The sequence below is a fragment of the Hyperolius riggenbachi genome, chromosome 1 (genome assembly GCF_040937935.1).
Source record: "Hyperolius riggenbachi isolate aHypRig1 chromosome 1, aHypRig1.pri, whole genome shotgun sequence".
Classification (NCBI taxonomy): Eukaryota; Metazoa; Chordata; class Amphibia; order Anura; family Hyperoliidae; genus Hyperolius; species Hyperolius riggenbachi.
Window position 1 is genome coordinate 252,753,213 of NC_090646.1, and position 24,366 is coordinate 252,777,578.

Here is a 24,366-nt window from a genome sequence, read left to right on the forward strand (position 1 = left end):
CAAAAACCTGTTTATTGGTGCTATTTCAATGGTAGTGATGGTGACGTACATAAATCGCAGCAATGGCCGTTAGCAAAGTCTGAATCTCACGAAATGTCTCATGCAGGTAGAAGACATATTGTTAGACTTGGATTCCAAAGATGGGGTCCCTACATCTCTGCAAACCAGAGTTACAGGGGTCCAAAATTGGTAAAATCCCCCATAGGATTTCATTGGCTCCCTATTTCACTTTCCAAAATCTCACATCTTTTCAAAGGGCAATGGCTCAGCAGTACCAAATTTTCTAGCATTGTAGGGACCCTTAGGGGGAACATGACTGGTGAGTTTCGGGCCCCTAGGCCGAAGAGGTCATAGCCTAGGGTCACAAAAACCTGTTTATTGGGGCTATTTCAATGGTAGTGATGGTGACGTACATAAATCGCAGCAATGGCCGTTAGCAAAGTCTGAATCTCACGAAATGTCTCATGCAGGTAGAAGACATATTGTTAGACTTGGATTCCAAAGATGGCGTCCCTACATCTCTGCAAACCAGAGTTACAGGGGTCCAAAATTGGTAAAATCCCCCATAGGATTTCATTGGCTCCCTATTTCACTTTCCAAAATCTCACATCTTTTCAAAGGGCAATGGCTCAGCAGTACCAAATTTTCTAGCATTGTAGGGACCCTTAGGGGGAACATGACTGGTGAGTTTCGGGCCCCTAGGCCGAAGAGGTCATAGCCTAGGGTCACAAAAACCTGTTTATTGGGGCTATTTCAATGGTAGTGATGGTGACGTACATAAATCGCAGCAATGGCCGTTAGCAAAGTCTGAATCTCACGAAATGTGTCATGCAGGTAGAAGACATATTGTTAGACTTGGATTCCAAAGATGGGGTCCCTACATCTCTGCAAACCAGAGTTACAGGGGTCCAAAATTGGTAAAATCCCCCATAGGATTTCATTGGCTCCCTATTTCACTTTCCAAAATCTCACATCTTTTCAAAGGGCAATGGCTCAGCAGTACCAAATTTTCTAGCATTGTAGGGACCCTTAGGGGGAACATGACTGGTGAGTTTCGGGCCCCTAGGCCGAAGAGGTCATAGCCTAGGGTCACAAAAACCTGTTTATTTGGGCTATTTCAATGGTAGTGATGGTGGCGTACATAAATCTCAGCCATGGCCGTTAGCAACGTCTGAATCTCACGAAATGTCTCATGCAGGTAGAAGACATATTGTTAGACTTAGATTCCAAAGATGGGGTCCCTACATCTCTGCAAACTAGAGTTACAGGGGTCCAAAATTGGTAAAATCCCCCATAGGCTTTTATTGGGCCTCCTATTTACCGTTCCAAAATCTCACACCATTTCAAAGGGCAATGGCTCAGCAGTGGCAAAACTCACCAGTCATGATCCCCCTAAGGGTCCCTACAATGCTAGAAAATTTGGTACTGCTGAGCCATTGCCCTTTGAAAAGATGTGAGATTTTGGAAAGTGAAATAGGGAGCCAATGAAATCCTATGGGGGATTTTACCAATTTTGGACCCCTGTAACTCTGGTTTGCAGAGATGTAGGGACCCCATCTTTGGAATCCAAGTCTAACAATATGTCTTCTACCTGCATGAGACATTTCGTGAGATTCAGACTTTGCTAACGGCCATTGCTGCGATTTATGTACGTCACCATCACTACCATTGAAATAGCCCCAATAAACAGGTTTTTGTGACCCTAGGCTATGACCTCTTCGGCCTAGGGGCCCGAAACTCACCAGTCATGTTCCCCCTAAGGGTCCCTACAATGCTAGAAAATTTGGTACTGCTGAGCCATTGCCCTTTGAAAAGATGTGAGATTTTGGAAAGTGAAATAGGGAGCCAATGAAATCCTATGGGGGATTTTTACCAATTTTGGACCCCTGTAACTCTGGTTTGCAGAGATGTAGGGACCCCATCTTTGGAATCCAAGTCTAACAATATGTCTTCTACCTGCATGAGACATTTCGTGAGATTCAGACTTTGCTAACGGCCATTGCTGCGATTTATGTACGTCACCATCACTACCATTGAAATAGCCCCAATAAACAGGTTTTTGTGACCCTAGGCTATGACCTCTTCGGCCTAGGGGCCCGAAACTCACCAGTCATGTTCCCCCTAAGGGTCCCTACAATGCTAGAAAATTTGGTACTGCTGAGCCATTGCCCTTTGAAAAGATGTGAGATTTTGGAAAGTGAAATAGGGAGCCAATGAAATCCTATGGGGGATTTTACCAATTTTGGACCCCTGTAACTCTGGTTTGCAGAGATGTAGGGACCCCATCTTTGGAATCCAAGTCTAACAATATGTCTTCTACCTGCATGAGACATTTCGTGAGATTCAGACTTTGCTAACGGCCATTGCTGCGATTTATGTACGTCACCATCACTACCATTGAAATAGCCCCAATAAACAGGTTTTTGTGACCCTAGGCTATGACCTCTTCGGCCTAGGGGCCCGAAACTCACCAGTCATGTTCCTCCTAAGGGTCCCTACAATGCTAGAAAATTTGGTACTGCTGAGCCATTGCCCTTTGAAAAGATGTGAGATTTTGGAAAGTGAAATAGGGAGCCAATGAAATCCTATGGGGGATTTTACCAATTTTGGACCCCTGTAACTCTGGTTTGCAGAGATGTAGGGACCCCATCTTTGGAATCCAAGTCTAACAATATGTCTTCTACCTGCATGAGACATTTCGTGAGATTCAGACTTTGCTAACGGCCATTGCTGCGATTTATGTACGTCACCATCGCTACCATTGAAATAGCCCCAATAAACAGGTTTTTGTGACCCTAGGCTATGACCTCTTCGGCCTAGGGGCCCGAAACTCACCAGTCATGTTCCCCCTAAGGGTCCCTACAATGCTAGAAAATTTGCCACTGCTGAGTAATTGCCCTTTGAAAAGATGTGAGATTTTGGAAAGTGAAATAGGGAGCCAATGAAATCCTATGGGGGATTTTACCAATTTTGGACCCCTGTAACTCTGGTTTGCAGAGATGTAGGGACCCCATCTTTGGAATCCAAGTCTAACAATATGTCTTCTACCTGCATGAGACATTTCGTGAGATTCAGACTTTGCTAACGGCCATTGCTGCGATTTATGTACGTCACCATCGCTACCATTGAAATAGCCCCAATAAACAGGTTTTTGTGACCCTAGGCTATGACCTCTTCGGCCTAGGGGCCCGAAACTCACCAGTCATGTTCCCCCTAAGGGTCCCTACAATGCTAGAAAATTTGCCACTGCTGAGTAATTGCCCTTTGAAAAGATGTGAGATTTTGGAACTGTAAATAGGAGGCCCAATGAAAGCCTATGGGGGATTTTACCAAATTTGGAGCCCTGTAACTCTGGTTTGCAGAGATGTAGGGAACCCATCTTTGGAGCCCAAGTCTAACAATATGTCTTCTACCTGCATGAGACATTTCGTGAGATTCAGACGTTGCTAACGGCCATTGCTGCGATTTATGTACGTCAGACTCGCCACCATTGAAATTGCCCAATAAACAGGTTTTGTGACCCTAGGCTATGACCTCTTCGGCCTAGGACTGCATTGAACAAGACCCACGCATTGTGCGCATTCTGGACAACACCAATTACTGGGTTTATACCCTTCTGGATCCACGGTACAAACACAATGTTCCAAAACTGCTTGAAGAAAGAGCCAGACAGGTCAAAATGGAAGAATACCAGCAGGCCCTTGTGGAGACTTTAGAGAGGAGATTGACATCCTCCCCCTCCTCTAGCCAGTTGTACGCCGACAGACTGACTTCCGCAAACCCAGGACGACCAGGAGGGCAGCAAACAACACAAGCCGCAGCTAGTGCCCAAAAGGGAATGGTATCGGCAGTGTCCTTGGAGTGGGAAAATTTTCTGACACCCATGCAGCAGCACACAGAACAGCAAGCGTGCAGATCCACCTCCAACACCGATCGCCTGGAGAAGATGGTCAAGGACTACATGTCAGATGGCGTAGCTGTGTTGAACAATCCATCTGCACCCTTCAACTATTGGGTATCGAAGCTAGACACCTGGCACAAACTGGCAATGTACGCAATAGAGGTGCTGGCTTGCCCGGCAGCCAGCGTTATGTCGGAACGCTGTTTCAGTGCTGCCGGAGGCATCGTCACAGATCGGCGGCGTATCCGCCTCTCCACAGAAAATGCAGACCGTCTGACTCAAATTAAAATGAATCAATCCTGGATTGGAAACGACTACGCAACACTCCCGGACCCCAACCAAGTAACATGAACAATGAACATCTGTGATGGGTTAGCGTTTCCGGTCCCTGTTTATTGAACCTCTCATCTGTATTACATTTATGACTGCATGGCGACAAAATGCAAATTGCTATCCGCACGCTTCTTGTCCTCATGCAAGGCCTGGGTTGTTGTGTCTCAAAGCGTGGCCTTCTCCTCCTGCGCCACCCTCCTCTTGTTCCATCACGTGTGCTGCTGCTGGGTTAGCGTTACCGGTCCCTTTTCCTGGAACCTCTTATATGTATTACATTTATGACTGCATGCCGACAAAAAGCATGTTACCTGTGCAAAGAAAACAGACATTTCCCGCATTTAAAAGACAGTTTTCCCTTTGAAACTTTAAAATCGATTTTCTCAAAAACTATAAGCTCTTTTTGCTAAATTTTTTTTTCCTCTTGTACCCACTCCCAAGGTGCACATACCCTGTAAATTTGGGGTATGTAGCATGTAAGGAGGCTTTACAAAACACGAAAGTTCGGGTCCCCATTGACTTCCATTATGTTCGGAGTTCGGCCATGTTCGGCCCGAACCCGAACATCTAGATGTTCGCCCAACACTACACGTGACCCGTTCGGCCAATCACAGCGCTAGCCGAACGTTCGGGTAACGTTCGGCCATGCGCTCTTAGTTCGGCCATATGGCCGAACAGTTTGGCCGAACACCATCAGGTGTTCGGCCGAACCCGAACATCACCCGAACAGGGTGATGTTCTGCAGAACCCGAACAGTGGCGAACACTGTTCGCCCAACACTAGTATTTATGAGGCTGTGAGATAGTAGAAGTGTCTGGTTTGAAGAATTTCTACTAGTCCTGAATGTTTCTAGTGGTCTGTATTAAGAATGTAATGCTTTCAGAACAGAACAGATCTGTTATTACTATTACAGAGAATATTGAAAAATTGTCTATCTGAAGGGCTCAAAATAAATGTCCTGCCTCAGTCTAACGCCTAGTGCACACCATGTAATTTTCTGTCAGACTGACAATTGAATCGATTATTTCCAACAGGTCCAATCTCATTTTCAATCCTTTTTTCTGAGATCGATCAGAAAAACGATGGAAGATCTAATCAGACCTGTCAGAAATAATCGATTTGAACGTCAATCTGATGGAAAATTCCATCATGTGTCCTCGTCATAAGGAGGATTTTGAGATGAATACAGTTTTTGAGATGTTGTAGAAATGTATTGCCTAGAGCTAACCCATGCAAAACAAGAGAAAAAAAGTATGCCATGTATAACAACTTTAATGGAATTCAAACCGCAGGCTCTAGTGCTGCAAGACTAGAGAGCAAACTAAATAGCCATTGTTTGGCAAACATCTACTGAACATGGAAAAACTACAGTAGATGCACAGTCAGCATTAAGGATATTTCACCTTCATGCGCACTGCTGTCCGCTGCTGAGTGTAGTTTCCTCCTAGTGCTTTAGGTTCTTGTGAAAAGTGTAGGCTATTGGGCATTTAACTAAACTGACAACAGTATGTGTGACCTATAGGGACTGGGAAGTGAGCTTCTTCCCACTCCAGTCTATAGAGTGGTCCCAGGGGCGTTTCTAGCCTTTTTTGTCACTCCTGGCAAGCAGTCCTACCCCCGTTCCCCAAAAAATAAAACCACACAAATACTAGAGAATATAAACTATGTGCCGTGCAGGATGGATGAATAATGCAGGGAGTCCCTGAGATACAAAAAACCCGCCGATCCTGTTAGATTTCGTTGCACATCCCCTTCCTTCACTACTCCAGCTTAGTGCAAAGGCAGAGTATAGTGCAGCAGAAGCTGTGCTCTCACCTCTCTGCTTGAGTCCAGTGTTGTGCTCTCTCCTGTCTGCTCACCACTTGCTCTAGTGCCCAGCATCTCCTACCGAATGTATGGTAATTACACGCTACATAAGGAGAGTGTGGTGCCAGCACTAGAGGGATCAGAAAACAGACAGAATGGTCACACAGGCATAGCACTGGAATCCAGAGGGGAGGTTAGAGCACAGCTGCTGCTGTGCTATACTCTGCTTTTACACACTGGACTGGGGGAGCACAGGAGGGGACAGGAACAGATAGTGGGACAAGGAGACAGAGGGAGGCACAAAGGGGGACAGAAGGAGGCACAGTGGAACAGAGGGAGTCACAGAGGGATGCACACAGAACCAGATCATCCACAAGGCAACTTAGACAGGTGCCTAGGGCCTGGAAAGAGTCTAGGGGCCCAGTTTATGCTAGCCCCCAACAAATCTTGCCAAAAAAGCTAGGTGGCCATCAAGTGTTGGCCGAAAGTAATTGCTTGCATAGGGCACTAGGGCACCATTTAACCTTAATCCATCTCTGGATGCACAGGGGGTAGGTGTGGCAAAGGGGGAATGAAGGTGACACAAGGGGACAGAAGGAGGCACAAAAACTTGTGGGGCGTGGTTTAATTCGGGAGGCGTGGTTCAGTGGTGGGGCTTAATCAGGGGCATGCCCCCCCCCCCCCTTCCCAGGTCCAATGGCACTCCAGGCAGTGGCTTGGAATGCCTATGCCAAAAAATGCCCCTGAATGGTCCTCTACTTTATGCCATTTATGTAAGATTTTGACAGAAAATAAATTAATAAAGCAAACTACAGAGAGATGAGTGGACAGTACAATATTGTTGTTGGCTACCTTTTTAGCTTTATAGATTTTGTTTGTCACATTATTCTTACAATTACATTTTCAGGTTTGGCCAAGTTCTCGGAATGAAACCATTTTTTTCCACACATGTGGTGGCACCCTCATCCACAAGAACTGGGTCCTCACAGCAGCCCACTGTTTCATTAAGTAAGTCTGGCATTCGTTTTCCAAAAATATTTTTCAAGCTACGGTTTCAGAAGTACTCTCCAGTCTGTCTTTGCATGACCGTTAATGGTCATCAGTATTACCCTTCCCTCAGTATCCATTGATAAAAATTTCCTAACACAAAGTAGGAAGTTGGTCATACCAAACCAGCTGAACCCTACTCTCATACCACATACATTTTTTGACATGGCTCCTTACCCATTTCCATAGAGGGAAGAGGAGGGTGTGCGAAGAGCCACATCTTTGGCTGGAGAGAAATGGAATGGTTGGGATTTAACTTCCCCGGTAAAGCAGAGCTTTCTGTCTGGTGGATGAATCAGATGGAGATTCTTGATAGGGAATACCATAGGAAGAGTAATATTTATGAAAAGCAAGAAACAATCTACATATGTTCTTTTCCACCATGTCTGAGTTTGCCCATTGCATCCCCAAGACCACAGACCTGTCCTGCACAATTTTTTCACTCAGTGGACCCATTCTCGAAGAATGGCATGCATGTGCTGCAAATTGTAGCAAATGTAGACACTTTGCCAAGGCTCTAGGAGTAGACAGCACAGTGTGAATCAGCCCTATGGGGTATAAAAAAAATTGCAACCCAATCCTTGAGTCATCCATAGCACCTGTGTTATGTCAATCTCAGCTTTCAGTGTAGGAAGGCACCACATCAGTGGGCAAATTAAGTTTTTTAGCATAATCTATAAGGCAGCTCACTTGTCCCTGCAATTTTATGAATGATTTTTCATTTCTTGTGCTCCGTGATCATGTTCTCCTCCTGCGATTTTTCATTTTGTGACACAATATACTGGAACTACAAACATTTTCCAAGGAAAAAAAAACCCATGAATATGGAACATGAACAAATGCAACACATTTCCGATTACTTGAGCATCCCATTGACTTTATGAGAGTGACGGTGTGCATTTTCCCATACGTGGTAAAACCCCCACGATTCTTAACCACTTGAGGACTCAGCCTTTACCCCCCCTTAAAGAGAATCTGTATTGTTAAAATCGCACAAAAGTAAACATACCAGTGCGTTAGGGGACATCTCCTATTACCCTCTGACACAATTTGGCCGCTCCTCACCGCATTAAAAGTGGTTAAAAACAGTTTTAAAAAGTTTGTTTATAAACAAACAAAATGGCCACCAAAACAGGAAGTAGGTTGATGTACAGTATGTCCACACATAGAAAATACATCCATACACAAGCAGGCTGTATACAGCCTTCCTTTTGAATCTCAAGAGATCATTTGTGTGTTTCTTTCCCCCTGCCGCTATCTTCCACTGAAGTGTCAGGCTGTTTCTTCCTGCAGAGTGCAGACAGCTCTGCCTGTATGTAATTCCTCAGTATGTGAAAGCCCAGCCAGCTCAGAGGAGGATTTATCCAGCTTGTAAAAGATAAGAGAGAAGAGAGAAGCTGCCCTAATCTAAATAATACACAGGCAGTGTGCAGAGAGGGGCCTGGAGGGGGGAGGTGCATCACAGAACCACAACACTGAAGAACTTGGCAGCCTTCCAGACACAGGCTGACAAGTCTGACAAGAGAGAGATAAGTTGATTTATTACAGAGATGGTGATAGTAGAAAGTGCTGCAGTAAGCCAGAACACATTAGAATAGCCTTTGGAACTTGTAGGATGATAAAAAACAGGATGCAATTTTTGTTACGGAGTCTCTTTAAGGACCAGCGCTGTTTTTTCAATTCAGACCACTGCAGCTTTAACGGTTTATTGCTCGGTCATACAACCTACCACCTACATGAATTTTGGCTCCTTTTCTTCTCACTAATACAGCTTTCTTTTGATGCTATTTGATTGCTGCTGCGAGTTTCAGTTTTTATTATATTCATCAAAAAAGACATGAATTTTGGCAAAAAAATGATTTTTTTAACTTTCTGTGCTGACATTTTTCAAATAAAGTAAAATTTCTGTATACATGCAGCGCGAAAAATGTGGACAAACATGTTTTTGATGAAAAAAAACCCATTCAGTGTATATTTATTGGTTTGGGTAAAAGTTATAGCGTTTACAAACTATGGTGCAAAAAGTAAATTTTCCCATTTTTAAGCATCTCTGACTTTCCTGACTACCTGTCATGTTTCATGAGGTGCTAGAATTCCAGGATAGTATAAATACCCCCCAAATGACCCCATTTTGGAAAGAAGACATCCCAAAGTATTCACTGAGAGGCATAGTGAGTTCATAGAAGATTTTATTTTTTGTCACAAGTTAGCGGAAAATGACAGTTTGTCACACAAAAAAAAAAAAAAAAAGGTTTCCATTTCTGCTAACTTGTAACAAAAAAAAAAAATGAAATCTGCCATGGACTCAACATGCCCCTCAATGAATACCTTGAAGTGTCTATTTTTCAAAATGGGGTCATTTATGGGGTGTGTTTACTGTCCTGGCATTTTGGGGGGTGCGGAATTGTAAGCACCCCTGTAAAGCCTAAAGGTAGTCATTGCACTGTGGGCCCCTTAGCGCAGTTTGGCTGCAAAAAAGTGTCACACATATGGTATCGCCATACTCGGGAGAAGTAGTACAATGTGTTTTGGGGTGTATTTTTACACATACCCATGCTGGGTGGGAGAAATATCTCTGTAAATGACAATTTTTTGATTTTTTTACACACAATTGTCCATTTACAGAGTTATTTCTCCCACTCAGCATGGGTATGTATAAAAATACACCCCAAAACACATCGTACTACTTCTCCTGAGTACGGCGATACCACATGTGTGGCACTTTTTTGCACCCTAACTGCGCTAAGGGGCCCAAAGTCCAATGAGTACCTTTAGGATTTCACAGGTCATTTTGAGAAATTTGGTTTCAAGACTACTCCTCACGGTTTAGGGCCCCTAAAATGCCAGGGCAGTATAGGAACCCCACAAATGATCCCATTTTACAAAGAAGACACCCCAAGGTACTCAATTAGGAGTATGGTGAGTTCATAGAAGATTTTACTTTTTGTCACAAGTTAGCGGAAAATGATTTTTATTGTTTTTTTTTACCAAGTGTCATTTTCCGCTAACTTGTGACAAAAAATAAAATCTTCTATGAACTCACCATACTCCTAACGGAATACCTTGGGATGTCCTCTTTGTAAAATGGGGTCATTTGTGGGGTTCCTATACTGCTCTGGCATTTTAGGGGCCCTAAACCGCGAGGAGTAGTCTTGAAACCAAATGTTTCAAAATGACCTGTGAAATGCTAACGGTACTCATTGGACTCTGGGCCCCTTAGCGCAGTTAGGGTGCAAAAAAGGGCCACACATGTGGTATCGCCGTACTCGAGAGAAGTAGTACAATGTGTTTTGGGGTGTATTTTTACACATACCCATATTGGGTGGGAGAAATATCTCTGTAAATGACAATTTTTTGATTTCTTTACACACAATTGTCAATTTACAGAGATATTTCTCCCACCCAATATGGGTATGTGTAAAAATACACCCCAAAACACATAATACTACTTCTCCTGAGTACGGCGGTACCACATGTGTGGCACTTTTTTGCACCCTAACTGCGCTAAGGGGCCCAGAGTCCAATGAGTACCGTTAGCATTTCACAGGTCATTTTGAGAAATTTGGTTTCAAGACTACTCCTCACGGTTTAGGGCCCCTAAAATGCCAGGACAGTATAGGAACCCCACAAATGACCCCATTTTACAAAGAGGACATCCCAAGGTATTCCGTTAGGAGTATGGTGAGTTCATAGAAGATTTTATTTTTTGTCACAAGTTAGTGGAAAATGACACTTGGTAAAAAAAAACCAATAAAAATCATTTTCCGCTAACTTGCGACAAAAAGCTAAATCTTCTATGAACTCACCATACTCCTAATTGAGTACCTTGGGGTGTCTTCTTTCTAAAATGGGGTCATTTGTGGGGTTCCTATACTGCTCTGGCATTTTAGGGGCCCTAAACCGTGAGGAGTAGTCTTGAAACCAAATGTTTCAAAATGACCTGTGAAATGCTAAAGGTACTCATTGGACTCTGGGCCCCTTAGCGCAGTTAGGGTGCAAAAAAGGGCCACACATGTGGTATCGCCGTACTCGGGAGAAGTAGTACAATGTGTTTTGGGGTGTATTTTTACACATACCCATATTGGGTGGGAGAAATATCTCTGTAAATGACAATTTTTTGATTTCTTTACACACAATTGTCCATTTACAGAGATATTTCTCCCACCCAATATGGGTATGTGTAAAAATACACCCCAAAACACATTGTACTACTTCTCCCGAGTATGGCGATACCACATATGTGGCACTTTTTTGCACCCTAACTGCGCTAAGGGGCCCAGAGTCCAATGAGTACCGTTACCATTTCACAGGTCATTTTGAGAAATTTGGTTTCAAGACTACTCCTCACGGTTTAGGGCCCCTAAAATGCAAGAGCAGTATAGGAACCCCACAAATGACCCCATTTTACAAAGAGGACATCCCAAGGTATTCCGTTAGGAGTATGGTGAGTTCATAGAAGATTTTTTTTTTGTCACAAGTTAGCGGAAAATGACACTTGTTAAAAAAAACCCAATAAAAATCATTTTCCGCTAACTTGTGACAAAAAGTAAAATCTTCTATGAACTCACCATACTCCTAATTGAGTACCTTGGGGTGTCTTCTTTCTAAAATGGGGTCATTTGTGGGGTTCCTATACTGCTCTGGCATTTTAGGGGCCCTAAACCGTGAGGAGTAGTCTTGAAACCAAATTTCTCAAAATGACCTGTGAAATGCTAATGGTACTCATTGGACTCTGGGCCCCTTAGCGCAGTTAGGGTGCAAAAAAGTGCCACACATGTGGTATTGCCGTACTCGGGAGAAGTAGTACAATGTGTTTTGGGGTGTATTTTTACACATACCCATATTGGGTGGGAGAAATATCTCTGTAAATGGACAAATGTGTGTAAAAAAAATCAAAAAATTGTCATTTACAGAGTGATTTCTTCTACCCATCATGGGTATGTGTAAAAATACACCCTAAAACACATTGGTCTACTTCTCCCGGGTACGGCGATAGCACGTGTGGCACTTTTTTGCAGCCTAACTGCGCTAAGGGGCCCAAAGTGCAATGACTACCTTTGGGCTTTACAGGGGTGCTCACAATTTAGCCCCCCCCCACATGACAGGACAGTTAACAAACCCCACAAATGACCCCATTTTAAAAATAAGACACCACAAAGTATTCCATGAGGGGCATGGTGAGTTTATAAAAAAAATAATTTTTTGTCACAAGTTAGCAGAAAAGGATACTTTGTGAAAAAAAACAAAAAACAACAATTTATGCTATCTTGTGACAAAAAACAAAATCTTCTATGAACTCACCATGCACCTCATGGAATACTTTGGGGTGTCCTCTTTCCAAAATGGGGTCATTTGTGGGGTCTGTCCTGGCATTTTAGGGCCTCTGCAATCATTACATGTATGGCCAGTATTTCTGCTATACTCCTTATATTGGGCATACAGGTAGTGCATTCTGGGCTGAAAGGAAAAATGAACGGCAAACATCCCTTCATTCGCATCGATCAATGTGGATGAACAAATATCTGCCCAAAAATGTGAAACAAAAAGAAAAGAAAGAGGGACATAGGAGCTGCCACCCTAAAAATCCAAACCCACCAGCTCGTATGCCCAGGCAAACCTGATTTATTCATCCACATCGATCGATGTGAATGGAGAAATCATTGCTTGAGTTCTTTTTTGATACAAAGTGCTTGCCAAAGCATATGAACCCCAACACCGCTCCTCGGCCCATATGCCTCGGCAAACGTATCTTTTTTACTGTGGAGGAGAAATCTCGTCCTACAGCGCTGCATGCACTGATTTTGTGTAACCTGACAGAAGCGCAATGCTTCTGTCAGGATGCACCATCAGTGCTGCAGCTGATTGGTCGGTCGGTCGGTCTGGATAGAAAAAAGAGAGAAGAAAAACGAAAAAAAAAACAAAACAAAAAGGAGGAGAAGGCGTCCGCCTGGACATAGGAGCTGCCACCCCAAAAATCCAAACCCACCAGCTCGTATGCCCAGGCAATCCTGATTTATTCATCCACATTGATCAATGTGAATGGAGAAATCATTGCTTGAGTTCTTTTTTGATACAAAGTGCTTGCCAAAGCATATGAATCCCCAACACCACACCTTGGCCCATATGCCTCGGCAAACGTATCTTTTTTACTGTGGAGGAGAAATCTCGTCCTACAGCGCTGCATGCACCGATTTTGTGTAACCTGACAGAAGCGCAATGCTTCTGTCAGGATGCATCATCAGTGCTGCAGCTGATTGGTCGGTTGGAAAAAAAGAGAGAAGAAGAAAAAAAAAAAAAAAAAAAAAAGCAAGCAAGCAGCAAAGCACTTCAATAACATTAACTTTTTAAACTTTATTAAATATGTTCAAACCAAACAATAACATTGGTAACCAAATATTAACTTTTTTGCTTACCTGTTTTGTTTTTTTTTGTTTTTTTTACCTGCGAGCTGAGGATAAACTTCTCCTCCCCCATGGGTCAATGTGCAAAGTGCAAATCGCACAGATATGTGGCGAAGTACATTATGCATTCTGTCCCAAGTGAAAGGAGAGGTTTCTGGCAGGCCAGTGTATTTGGATCTCTCAAAACCTGATGTTTGGGTTCACACTGCATACTGGCCTATCCGGTCGGTCGAGCCCGCCGCACCGTCTCGCCCAAAATAGATCTTCAGGGAATACCACAAGAGTAGCATTCGGCCTAGTAATTAACTGCGTCGCCGTAGACTAACATGACTTCCGGGCCGACCCAAATTGCCGCAGAAGCCACGCAGTAACGTAGGCATGCACTAGCGTTAAGTCAAGCACTTCCGGCGTAGGGGGGGACCGCAAAGTGTGACTTTTGCTAGGCAATTTGCCCTAACGCATCGCGCCAGTGTGAAATAGCACCGAGAGACCCTTGTGTGCCTACTGCTGTGTCTGTAGTTCCCTAGGTTCTAAAAGTGTGCCTTCTCGTGGTACCTCTCATAACACTCCCCTAGGCATAGGCCAGGCTGGTCAGGACAGCGGGGACAGTAAACGGGGGTGTCACGCCTTATTCCAGCCTTGCTGCAGACACGACATCTTTTTCTGGGGTTGCGTTGAATTGGGGTACTGGGAATCGGGTAGGCGTAATGCCTTCCATGCAGCCGGCTAGTTGTATTTGGGGGTTGGACTCTGGCACCTTCTGGATAGAGGAGTGCCGAAACAATGTCTTCCTGGAATTGAAGGAAAGATCCAGTTCTCCCAGCCTTACTGTAGAGAACAAAGCTGTTGTACATCGCCAATTGAATTAAATACACAGACACTTTCTTATACCAGCGTCTGGTTTTCCGGGAAATTAAATAGGGCCCTAACATCTGGTCATTGAAGTCCACCCCTCCCATGTTGGCATTATAGCTGTGGACGGCGAGGGGCTTTTCAATGACCTCTGTTGCCCGTGTAATTTGTACTGTCGTGTCTGTGTGAATGGTAGACAGAAGGTAAACGTCCCTCTTGTCCTTCCATTTCACCGAGAGCAAGTCATCGGTACACAAGGCGGCCCTCTCCCCCCGTTCAAGTCTGGTGTTAACGAGCCGTTGGGGGAAGCCCCGGCGACTAGGCCGCACGGTGCCACAGCATCGGATTCCTTCTAACTTTAAGTGCTGAAAGAGGGCCACACTTGTGTAAAAGTTGTCCACATAAAGATGGTACCCCTTCTGGAACAAGGGTGACACCAAGTCCCACACAATCTTTCCACTGCTCCCCAGGTAGTCAGGACATCCGACCGGCTCCAATTTTGAGTCTTTTCCCTCATCGACCCTAAAACGAGATGTATAGCCTGTGGCCCTATCACAGAGCTTATACAGTTTCACCCCATACCGGGCGCGCTTGCTTGGGATGTACTGTTTGATGCCAAGGCGCCCGGTAAAATGTACGAGGGACTCATCTACACAGATGTTCTGTTCAGGGGTATAAGCATCTGCAAATGTGGATGACAGGTGGTCTATGAGGGGCCGAATTTTGTGGAGCCGGTCATAAGCTGGGTGGTCTCTTTCATGACAGGTGTCGTTGTCATTGAAATGCAGGAAGCGCAGGATGATCTCAAATCGCGCCCTGGACATGGCAGCAGAGAACACGGGCATGTTATGTATTTGGCGTGTAGACCAATAAGAGCGCAATACATTTTTTTTAGTAATACCCATGTTGAGGAGAAGGCCCAAAAAAATTTTAAGTTCGGAAACTTGGAGTGGTTTCCACCGAAAAGGCTGGGTGTGGCAGCTTTTCGGATGGGCGGTTATAAATTGTGTGGCATATAGGTTGGTCTCAGCCACAATTAAGTCAAGGAGATCCTGGGTGAGGAACAGTTCAAAAAAGTCTAGGGCCGATCCTAGTTCAACTGTCTCCACCTGGACTCCAGACTGGGCGGTGAAAGGGGGCAGTATGGGTGTGGCGGGATCAGGGGAATGCCAATCAGGGTTTGCCAGCACCTCTGGAAAACCAATGGGAGTACGGGCCCGTCTACTTGGTGGCTGCGGATCGGATCTTAATTCACGTACCACCGAACCAGTTTCTACTTCCAGGATGGTGTCCGCCACTTCATCAGGGTCTTCTGCGGAAGTACTGGTGTTGATAGGTCCAGGAGATGCTGCGCTGCTGGTGCATGCCTCACCAAGAAAAATCAGATCAGCGCCACTCTGCTGACCTTGAGACTGATCTTCCGCCACCTGCAGTCCAGTGACATGGGGTGTGGTACGCCTGGCTCTAGCCGGGACCTCAACCTCGTCATCGGAACTATCGGTCAGAGAGCCACTGCTGTCTACAGGATCGTACTCTGAACCCGAAGATTCGTCGAATAAGTCGACCCAATCATCCTCATCCGACTGGTCCATGTACCTGTAGATGTCTTCATTGGAAAACCTCTTTTTTGCCATTGTGGCCTGCTAAATTTAGGAGGTATTCCTCTGAGACTACCCAGGAAAAGAGCACCTACCTAGCGAAAGGGAGTACTTGAGAGGTAGAAAGCTGTGGTCACTGAGTTTAGATTAAAAAAAAATCAAAACTGATGTTTACAGTGCCACAGTGTTTTTTGCAGTGATCAGAAAAATTTTTTTCTGTCACTGCGGTGGGGCAGGCTGAACGCAGTGCAGGCGAACGATCAGGTCTGATCGGGCAAACACTGCGTTTTTTTGTGGATCCTAGTGACCCTAATATAGATCTGACTGTGATCACTAATAATCACTTACAGATACTATATAGTACCAATGCTGATTAGCGACAGTGATGACGCTAATCAGTGACTGTGGTGCAGTGGGCTGAGCACTAACTGACACTAACAACCCTTTTGCTTAGCTAACTGGCCTAACTGTTTGTTACCACTAGTGATACTAAAAAAGTTTTTAGATCACTAGGATAGTGATAGTGATGGTGAGGGGGGGGGGGGGGGGGGGGTTGGGGATCAGAGAGCAATCACAAATAATCAAAAACAATCACGAGACAATTACAACACAATTACAGCAATCTGCGCAATCAAAGCCAATCGCGGACCAATTGAATCCAATAACGCGACAATCAAAAACCAATTACGTGACAATTGAAGCCAATCACATGACAATCGATGCTAATCACAGGGCAAAACAGCCAATCAGTGGGCAATTGGCACAATCAAAACCAATTACGGGCAATTGAAGCCAATCACGCGACAATCGATGCCAATCACAGTGCAATTGAGACAATTGTAGCCAAACAAAGCACAATCAAGCCTTACAGACAGGAGATAAGATACACAATGGCAGGGGGGAGAATATACGCAAGCAATGCACTAGTAAGGTGTGGGGAGGATCTGAGGGGGTGGGTGATCAGAAGCCCCTAAGGGGTAGTTGGGGGTCTGATCTGATGGATAGGAGTGACAGGTGGTGACAAGGGGTGATAGATGGGTTATTGACGGGTGATAAGTGGGTGTTCACAGCAGGGAAAAAAAGATGTAAACAATGGACTGCTGATGTGATCAGGGGGGGGGGGGGTCTCGGGGGGATCTGAAAGGGTGGGTGGGTGGGTGATCAGAAATCCCTAAGGGGCAGTGGGGGGTCTGATCTGATGTGGGGCAGTGGCAGGTGGTGACAAGGGATGATTGACAGGTGACTGATAGGTGATTGACAGCTGATCAGTGGGCTATTAGAGGGAGATAGAGATATGCAGTATACAGGGGGGGAGGGAGGGGGGGGGGAGATCTGAAGGGGTGGGGGGTGATCAGATAACCCTAAGGGGTAGTTAGGGGTCTGATCTGATCAATAGGAGTGACAGGTGGTGACAGGGATTGATTGATGGGTGATATGGGGGGTGGTTAGGTTGAAGCTGCGTGCTGCAGGGGGGTACAGGGGGGTGTCTGATGGGTGATGCGGGTGATCGGGGGGTCTGTGGGGCTCCTAAAGTGTGTGGGTGGGTGTTCTTATTGTGCCTGCTCTCTTCGCTGGTGGTCGATCGCTAAGTGTGACCACCAGCGGGAGGCAGGCAGTATAATACAGTTTGTTACGTAAACAAACTGTATTATACATGTTCGATTGGCCAATTTGAATGTTTACAGCCCGCCGGCGCTGCTGATTGGCCGGCGGGCTGAAGTCACATGGGGGCCGAAGAGTGTGACGTAGCGATCGCGCGGCTGTAGCCGCGCGATCGCTCGTTAATTAGGCTGCAGCCCGGCGACGCAGTTCTGCGTCGCTGGTCCTGCAGCTGCCACTTTGCCGACGCACGGTATAAGCGTGCGGTCGGCAAGTGGTTAAAAGTGTTCTCCCTGCCTCACTACCACAAGATCTTATGATCATATCAGTAACGTATGTTTAAAAAACTTTTTCACACCCTTGTCCATTTCCCCTCAACTTAATTTTAAAGCAAGCCTCCACATTGAGCTTAAATTCACTGCAATAAATGTACTCAAAGATTTAGTGAGTTGTTGTGAAAAGGCCATCAGTTATATCTGCCTTCATTTTAACCCTTTCATACTGTTCTTCTATCACTAAATACATCTAGCCTGAGCAGTGACTGGGTGGCACTTTGTCTTACACCCAATGGCTTCAATCACTATTGCTGTCATGACAATAAACTTTTGTTTTTCAAGTTACGCAGATGAATTATATCGTTGGCAAATGTGTCTTGGAAAGCACAACCTAACCATTGAGGAGCCCACAGAAAAATGCTACAAAATTCTTGGCATTTATCGCCACGAAGGCTTTGTATACCCTGAAATACCTGCACTGGAATTTGACATTGCCTTGGTAAGGCTGGACGGTGAAGTAGCCGCCAGTGATGTCATTGATTTTGCCTGTTTGCCACCACATAATCAGGTCTTAGATGAAAGTTACAGATGCCATGCAACTGGATGGGGAGATGAAACGGGTAAGTATCCATACTATAAAATCAGCTGTACTGTGAAAAATCTTTTTACAAATGGAATAAAATAATTCTTGAAAAAATGTTAACTTAGTCACAGCTAAATTATTGCTATTGAATTAATGCTTACAGGAGATTCATTGGCACCAAAAGCCGCTGAGACCTTAAATCAAGTAGCGTTACCTGTTATCTCATACGAGGTCTGTAAAACTCCAGCTTATTGGTGGTTCCAAATCAAGGACTCTATGATCTGTGCTGGATATGTTGCGCCTGATGAGCTGAAGTCAGTTTGCCAGGTTAGTAACAGTCTGAAGTATACAAAGGCTAAAATATTTGAAAACTGATGTATAATTTTGTACATTGCTTCAAATTAGTTTACAATAAAGTTTTCACCAATATACTTCATGTACACTACTTTACACTGTATCAAAGCGTCTTATCTTCAGTGTTGTCCCATGAAAGGATGTAATAAAATATTTACAATGTGAGACATGCACTCACTTTTGTGATACTGTATACTGGGCAGACATCCTTTCGACAGTGTGGTGTGAGGGAGGCATACATATATTGCTTTGCTTGGGGCCCAATATGGTTTTAATCCGGCTCTGCTGAGGTGGAGCAGGATCTATCATTTGTAAAGCCTAAGACCAAAGAATACCCAGAGCAGGGTCACACTGCACCTATCATTTCATCAAGCAGATGTACTCTACATCCTAAAGGGGCATATCGGAAGAGGTGGAGTCTTTGGGGATGATTCACAAAGCTTACTGATTTTCACCTTAAGGACTGGTTTCCTCTTAAGCGGCGTGCATCTTGCAGGACGCACGCCGACACTTGCAGTGATACGAGTACGCATCTGAAACAACTTAGCCGTGCCATGCATGGTTATGGGGACTCAGTGCATGCTGCTGGAAACTGCAGCATTCCATCCAGAATCACATTGCAGTGTGATTCGGACAGCAAGCCATTGAAGAGATAGGCAGTGGTTCCCTGCTCCACTCGCTTGCGTTGAAACGCTGCAGATTCGTACTGCATTAGGCCCTAGTGGAAACGGGTCCATAGGGCTCAAACACACTAGCAGACTTTTTCAAAGTGCCAGTGATTAGAAAAAGTTCTTGCTAATATAATGCTGGGGGGGGGGGGGGGGGGTTATAAAATCACATCAATCAAGTGGGATCACACCCATAGCATTACATTAGCAAGAGCTTTTCAAATCCCAAGCGCTCAGAAAAAGCTTAGAAAAGTGCTGCTAGTGGGTTCCAGGGCTTCCTGTAAGGAGAGCTAGTGCATGAGATAAATAAATAGGGAGAGATAATTTATGAGATAAACATATAAGGAGAGATAATTTATGAGATAAACATATAAGGAGAGATACAGTAAATCATGAGTTAAGTCAAATAAGGAGAAACAAACCATGAGGAAAATCAATTAAGGACCGACGTAGTTAGAATCTACGTCCTACTGGTGGCTGTGCGGTTCTAACAGAATGTAGAATCCAACTGCTCACCGCTTTTTGGAGTGATTATTCAGAGCGATTCTAGGCATGTACCTAGCGATTTTCTAATCATACCTAGTGATTTCTGGAGCATTTTGATGTAGCGTTTTTTAATTTATTTATTTTTACAGTAGAGCTGGAACTGAACAGCTTCCGTAAAAAAACACTTGGAAAATCGCTGTTCTGGTGCTTTTCAGAGCGATTTTTCACTTTTCTATACTTAACATTGCGGCTGAATCACCTCAGAAAAGCGCAGAAATGCTGCAGGACCCGCTTTTGAGTTTTGGAGATAATCACATCGCTCTGGTGTGATCCATCCCATTCAAATACATTAGCCAAGCGCTTTTGAAAGTGCTAGCGTTTTTAAAAGCACTCAGAAGTGCTCTTGGTGTGCACCAGCCCTCATACGGTTGATTGAAGCAACTGAAAAACATAAATGTATTATTTGTTAAGATGCTACAAAACAAATACTTGCCTAAAGAGAGTAAAGCTTCCGTATTCTAATCAGGCTTCCCTCGCTGTCCTCTAGTCCACTGTTGCCGCTTGTGGACCCTCCAGCTGGTCATAGCCCTGCAGAAGCAGCTCTGACTTGGCTGTTCTCAGGCAGGCACAGTACAGCAGAGCTCATGCTTGAAGAGGAGTGTGACCCCGATCAGATTAATGACAAGCAAAGTATTCTTTGGAGAGTCCGTGCTCAGCTACAAGGGACCAGAGGACAGCAAAGTAAGCCTTATTAGGATCCAGAGGCTTCACACATCTTAGGTAAGTATTTGATTTTGTACCCAAGGTTCGGCTCAGGTACACTTTAACATTGTTTAGTCTGCTTCTAACCTGTGTACTACTGTATATAACAGGATAAATAGTGTTTAAAAAACGTTAAATAGATTTCTATGTATTTTGTTATGTGCTAGGGGGATTCGGGAGGACCACTGGTCTGTCCTTCAACTACTGACAGTACAGTCTGGGAAGTTCATGGCATTACCAGCTTTGGTCCTATTGGATGTATTATGGATAAAAAGCCCAGTGTATTCACCCGTGCTTCTGCTCATCTTGACTGGATTGATCAAATAATGAAGAAAGATATATATGATAACTACTGTAAGTATTCGCACACCCAAAATTGGCAATCATTTTATTCAGAAATATTGTAATATATCAAGACCTGCTATGAAGTCTCATGATCTTTTGAAAGAAAAAGGTTTTACAGTAATGGACTCAAAAGTGACAAACCACACCACGGTAACAGACATTGGACACTGGCTCATATAGCTAGTGTGTGCTGAAAGGTACCAGAGGAATTCAGCACAGCTAAAATGTGCAGCTACTAGGTGATGGAGAGATGCGCAATGTCTTCTAATGCAGGGGTCCCCAACCACCGGGCCGCGGCCCACTGCCGGTCCGTGGGCAGTTGCCAGCTGGGCCGCGGTGGGTCTGGCCTCTCGCCCCCCTCCCCCCGCGGCCGCCGCTCCTGTCACCTTATGAGCTGGCGGCCGCTTCCTGTCACAGATTCTCCGTAGCCGCTCTGAGGAATGCAGCATCTCCTATTACAGCAGCGCTTCCTGCGCAGCTGCTGTAAGGAGGGAAGAAAGCGGGGCAGCGGCTTCCTGTAGCGGCAATCGCCGTTACCATGGAAACCAGCGCTGTCTCGCTTCCTTCCCTCCTTACAGCAGCTGCGCAGGAAGCGCTGCTGTAATAGGAGATGCTGCATTCCTCAGAGCGGCTACGGGGAATCTGTGACAGGAAGCGGCCGCCAGCTCATAACAGGTAACAGAAGCGGCGGCCGCGGGGGGAGGGGGGCTACACTGGGGCACTATACTAGCTATCCTGGGGCACTATACTAGCTGCACATGGGGCACTATGCTAGCTATACTGGGGCACACTGGGCACTATACTAGCTATACTGGGCACTATACTAGCTGCACATGGGGCACTATACTAGCTATACTGGGGCACACTGGGCACTATACTAGCTATACTGGGCACTATACTAGCTGCACATGGGGCACTATACTAGCTATACTGGGGCACACTGGGCATTATACTAGCTGCACATGGGGCACTATACTAGCTATACTGGGGCACACTGGGCACTATACTAGCTATACTGGGGCACACTGGGCACTATACTGGTGCACACTAGGCACTAATCTAGCTATCCTGGGGCACACTGGGCACTATACTAGCTATCCTGGGATACACTGGGCACTATACTAGCTATCCTGGAGCACTATACTAGCTATTCTGGGACACACTGGGCACTATACTAGCTATCCTGGGGCACACTGGGTACTATACTAGCTATACTGGGGCACACTGGGCACTATACTGGTGCACACTAGGCACTATACTAGCTATCCTGGGGCACACTGGGCACTATACTAGCTATCCTGGGGCACACTGGGTACTATACTAGCTATACTGGGGCACACTGGGCACTATACTGGTGCACACTAGGCACTATACTAGCTATCCTGGGGCACACTGGGCACTATACTAGCTATCCTGGGGCACATGGGGCACTATACTAGCTATACTGGGGCACACTGGGCACTGTACTAGCTATACTGGGGCACACTGGGCACTATACTAGCTATCCTGGGGCACTATACTAGCTATCCTGGGGCACACTGGGCACTATACTTCCTATCCTGGGGCACATGGGGCACTCTACTAGCTATACTGGGGCACACTGGGCACTATACTAGCTATACTGGGGCACACTGGGCACTATACTAGCTATCCTGGGGCACTATACTAGCTATCCTGGGGCACACTGGGCACTATACTTCCTATCCTGGGGCACATGGGGCACTCTACTAGCTATACTGGGGCACACTGGGCACTATACTAGCTATACTGGGGCACTATACTAGCTGCACCGGGGTACCTAGACTCCCTATACTGGGGCAACTGTGCTTGCTGTGCCGCCGCGAGTAACAACCCCCCCCCCCCCCCCGGGCCCCAGAGAAAATTTTGGACGGTTACCGGTCCCCGGGCCGAAAAAGGTTGGGGACCCCTGTTCTAATGTACACAGCATTCATAGCAGACCTATATGTTGGACATTCACAGCAGGTTGTGGCAGTAGGTCTGAAGGCAGATGATGTGTAGAATACTGTGAATATACAAAGCAACCAGTCTCCACATTGCAAATAACATTGATTATGTTATTGCAATGGCACTTGTCAAGAGTAGGGATATATTAGGCAGCTCTGGAGGGGTTGGGAAATGCATATTTACCTGGCCTAACCTATCTTTCCAAGTACTTCCTCATTGCTGCAGCCATGAAAGTATCTGTGCACCCAGAATCTGTGCCCTGCGTTGCTCTCCTCTCACAGCCCATTGCTAATACACACACACACACACACACACACACACACACACACACACACACACACACACACACACACACACACACACACACACACACACAGACACACACACACACACACACACACACACTAATGAAACCTGAAAGATCGGTAGGACTGCCCGGCAACCGGTATTGTTTCAAAGGAAATAAATATGGCAGCCTCCATATACCTTTTACTTCAGGTTTACTTTAGCTTGATGAGCAGGGGACTGATGAGGCCATTAAGCAGGCCCCTTGCAAGTAAGAGGCAGCTGTTTAGGGAAGTATGGCAGCTAAGATGCGGATTCCTTTTTACAGTTGCTAAAATATTCCTATAATACACAACCACGCAGACTCACACAACTATGTCACAGAATCATTTGCAAAACACTGTGATTTTATACATGATTACCCATAGATAATCATCAACATGAAACTCCCAGTATTGGCACTGAAACACATTTTTGTAATTTGTGATTTTCTCAATATCAGCAACAGTGGAGTAGCTAGAGATCATGGGGCCCTATAGCAAATCTTTAATGGGGCCCTCAGATGTAGGCATTCTTAAGCAATGCCACCTGCCCCTACCCTATGGATGTGAGTTAATTTGGCAATTGACATTATCATGCAATCAATACTACACATAGGTCATAGTCACCAAGACACAGTCAGAGGGTGGATAAACACAAAAATGTTAATGGTGAATATATTAAGTATACACTGGGCCCCCTATGTTGCAGGGCCCCATAGCAGGTGCTATGGCTGCTATGGCTATTGCTACGCCCCTGATCAGCAACATGGATTAAATGTAAGCGAGCTGTCTGGAGGTTACATTCTCACTTGGGATTTCTTGCAACACAATCTTTGCTTTGCAAATGAAATGTTATTGCTTTGGGCCTTTGCCATACAAATCACAAGGGAGAGAGCTTCTTTCCCAGTGCATACATATTGCATAACTAGAAGGAGCCTGTCAGACAAGCCTAGAAGAGCCTAGTCAGTGCTGTTTGTTCAAACGTAATTTTTTTTTTAGTTAGTGAGGAAAGTCAGTAAATCTAGAATGTCAGTAAAGTGTGCACCACAATGTTTCAGGCAGCACATG

At 45.2% G+C, this 24,366-nt stretch overlaps 1 protein-coding gene across 1 annotated transcript in view; it reads left to right on the plus strand.

The window, feature by feature from the left end:
• Positions 1-24,366, plus strand: part of LOC137571338 (ovochymase-2-like) — a 142,522-nt gene that overhangs the window by 59,366 nt on the left and 58,790 nt on the right. The window contains exons 15-18 of the mRNA XM_068280337.1: positions 6,945-7,045; positions 18,152-18,429; positions 18,556-18,719; positions 20,830-21,016. Of these exons, the coding sequence (XP_068136438.1) occupies positions 6,945-7,045; positions 18,152-18,429; positions 18,556-18,719; positions 20,830-21,016 (730 nt within the window). The remainder of the gene's footprint in view (positions 1-6,944; positions 7,046-18,151; positions 18,430-18,555; positions 18,720-20,829; positions 21,017-24,366) is intronic.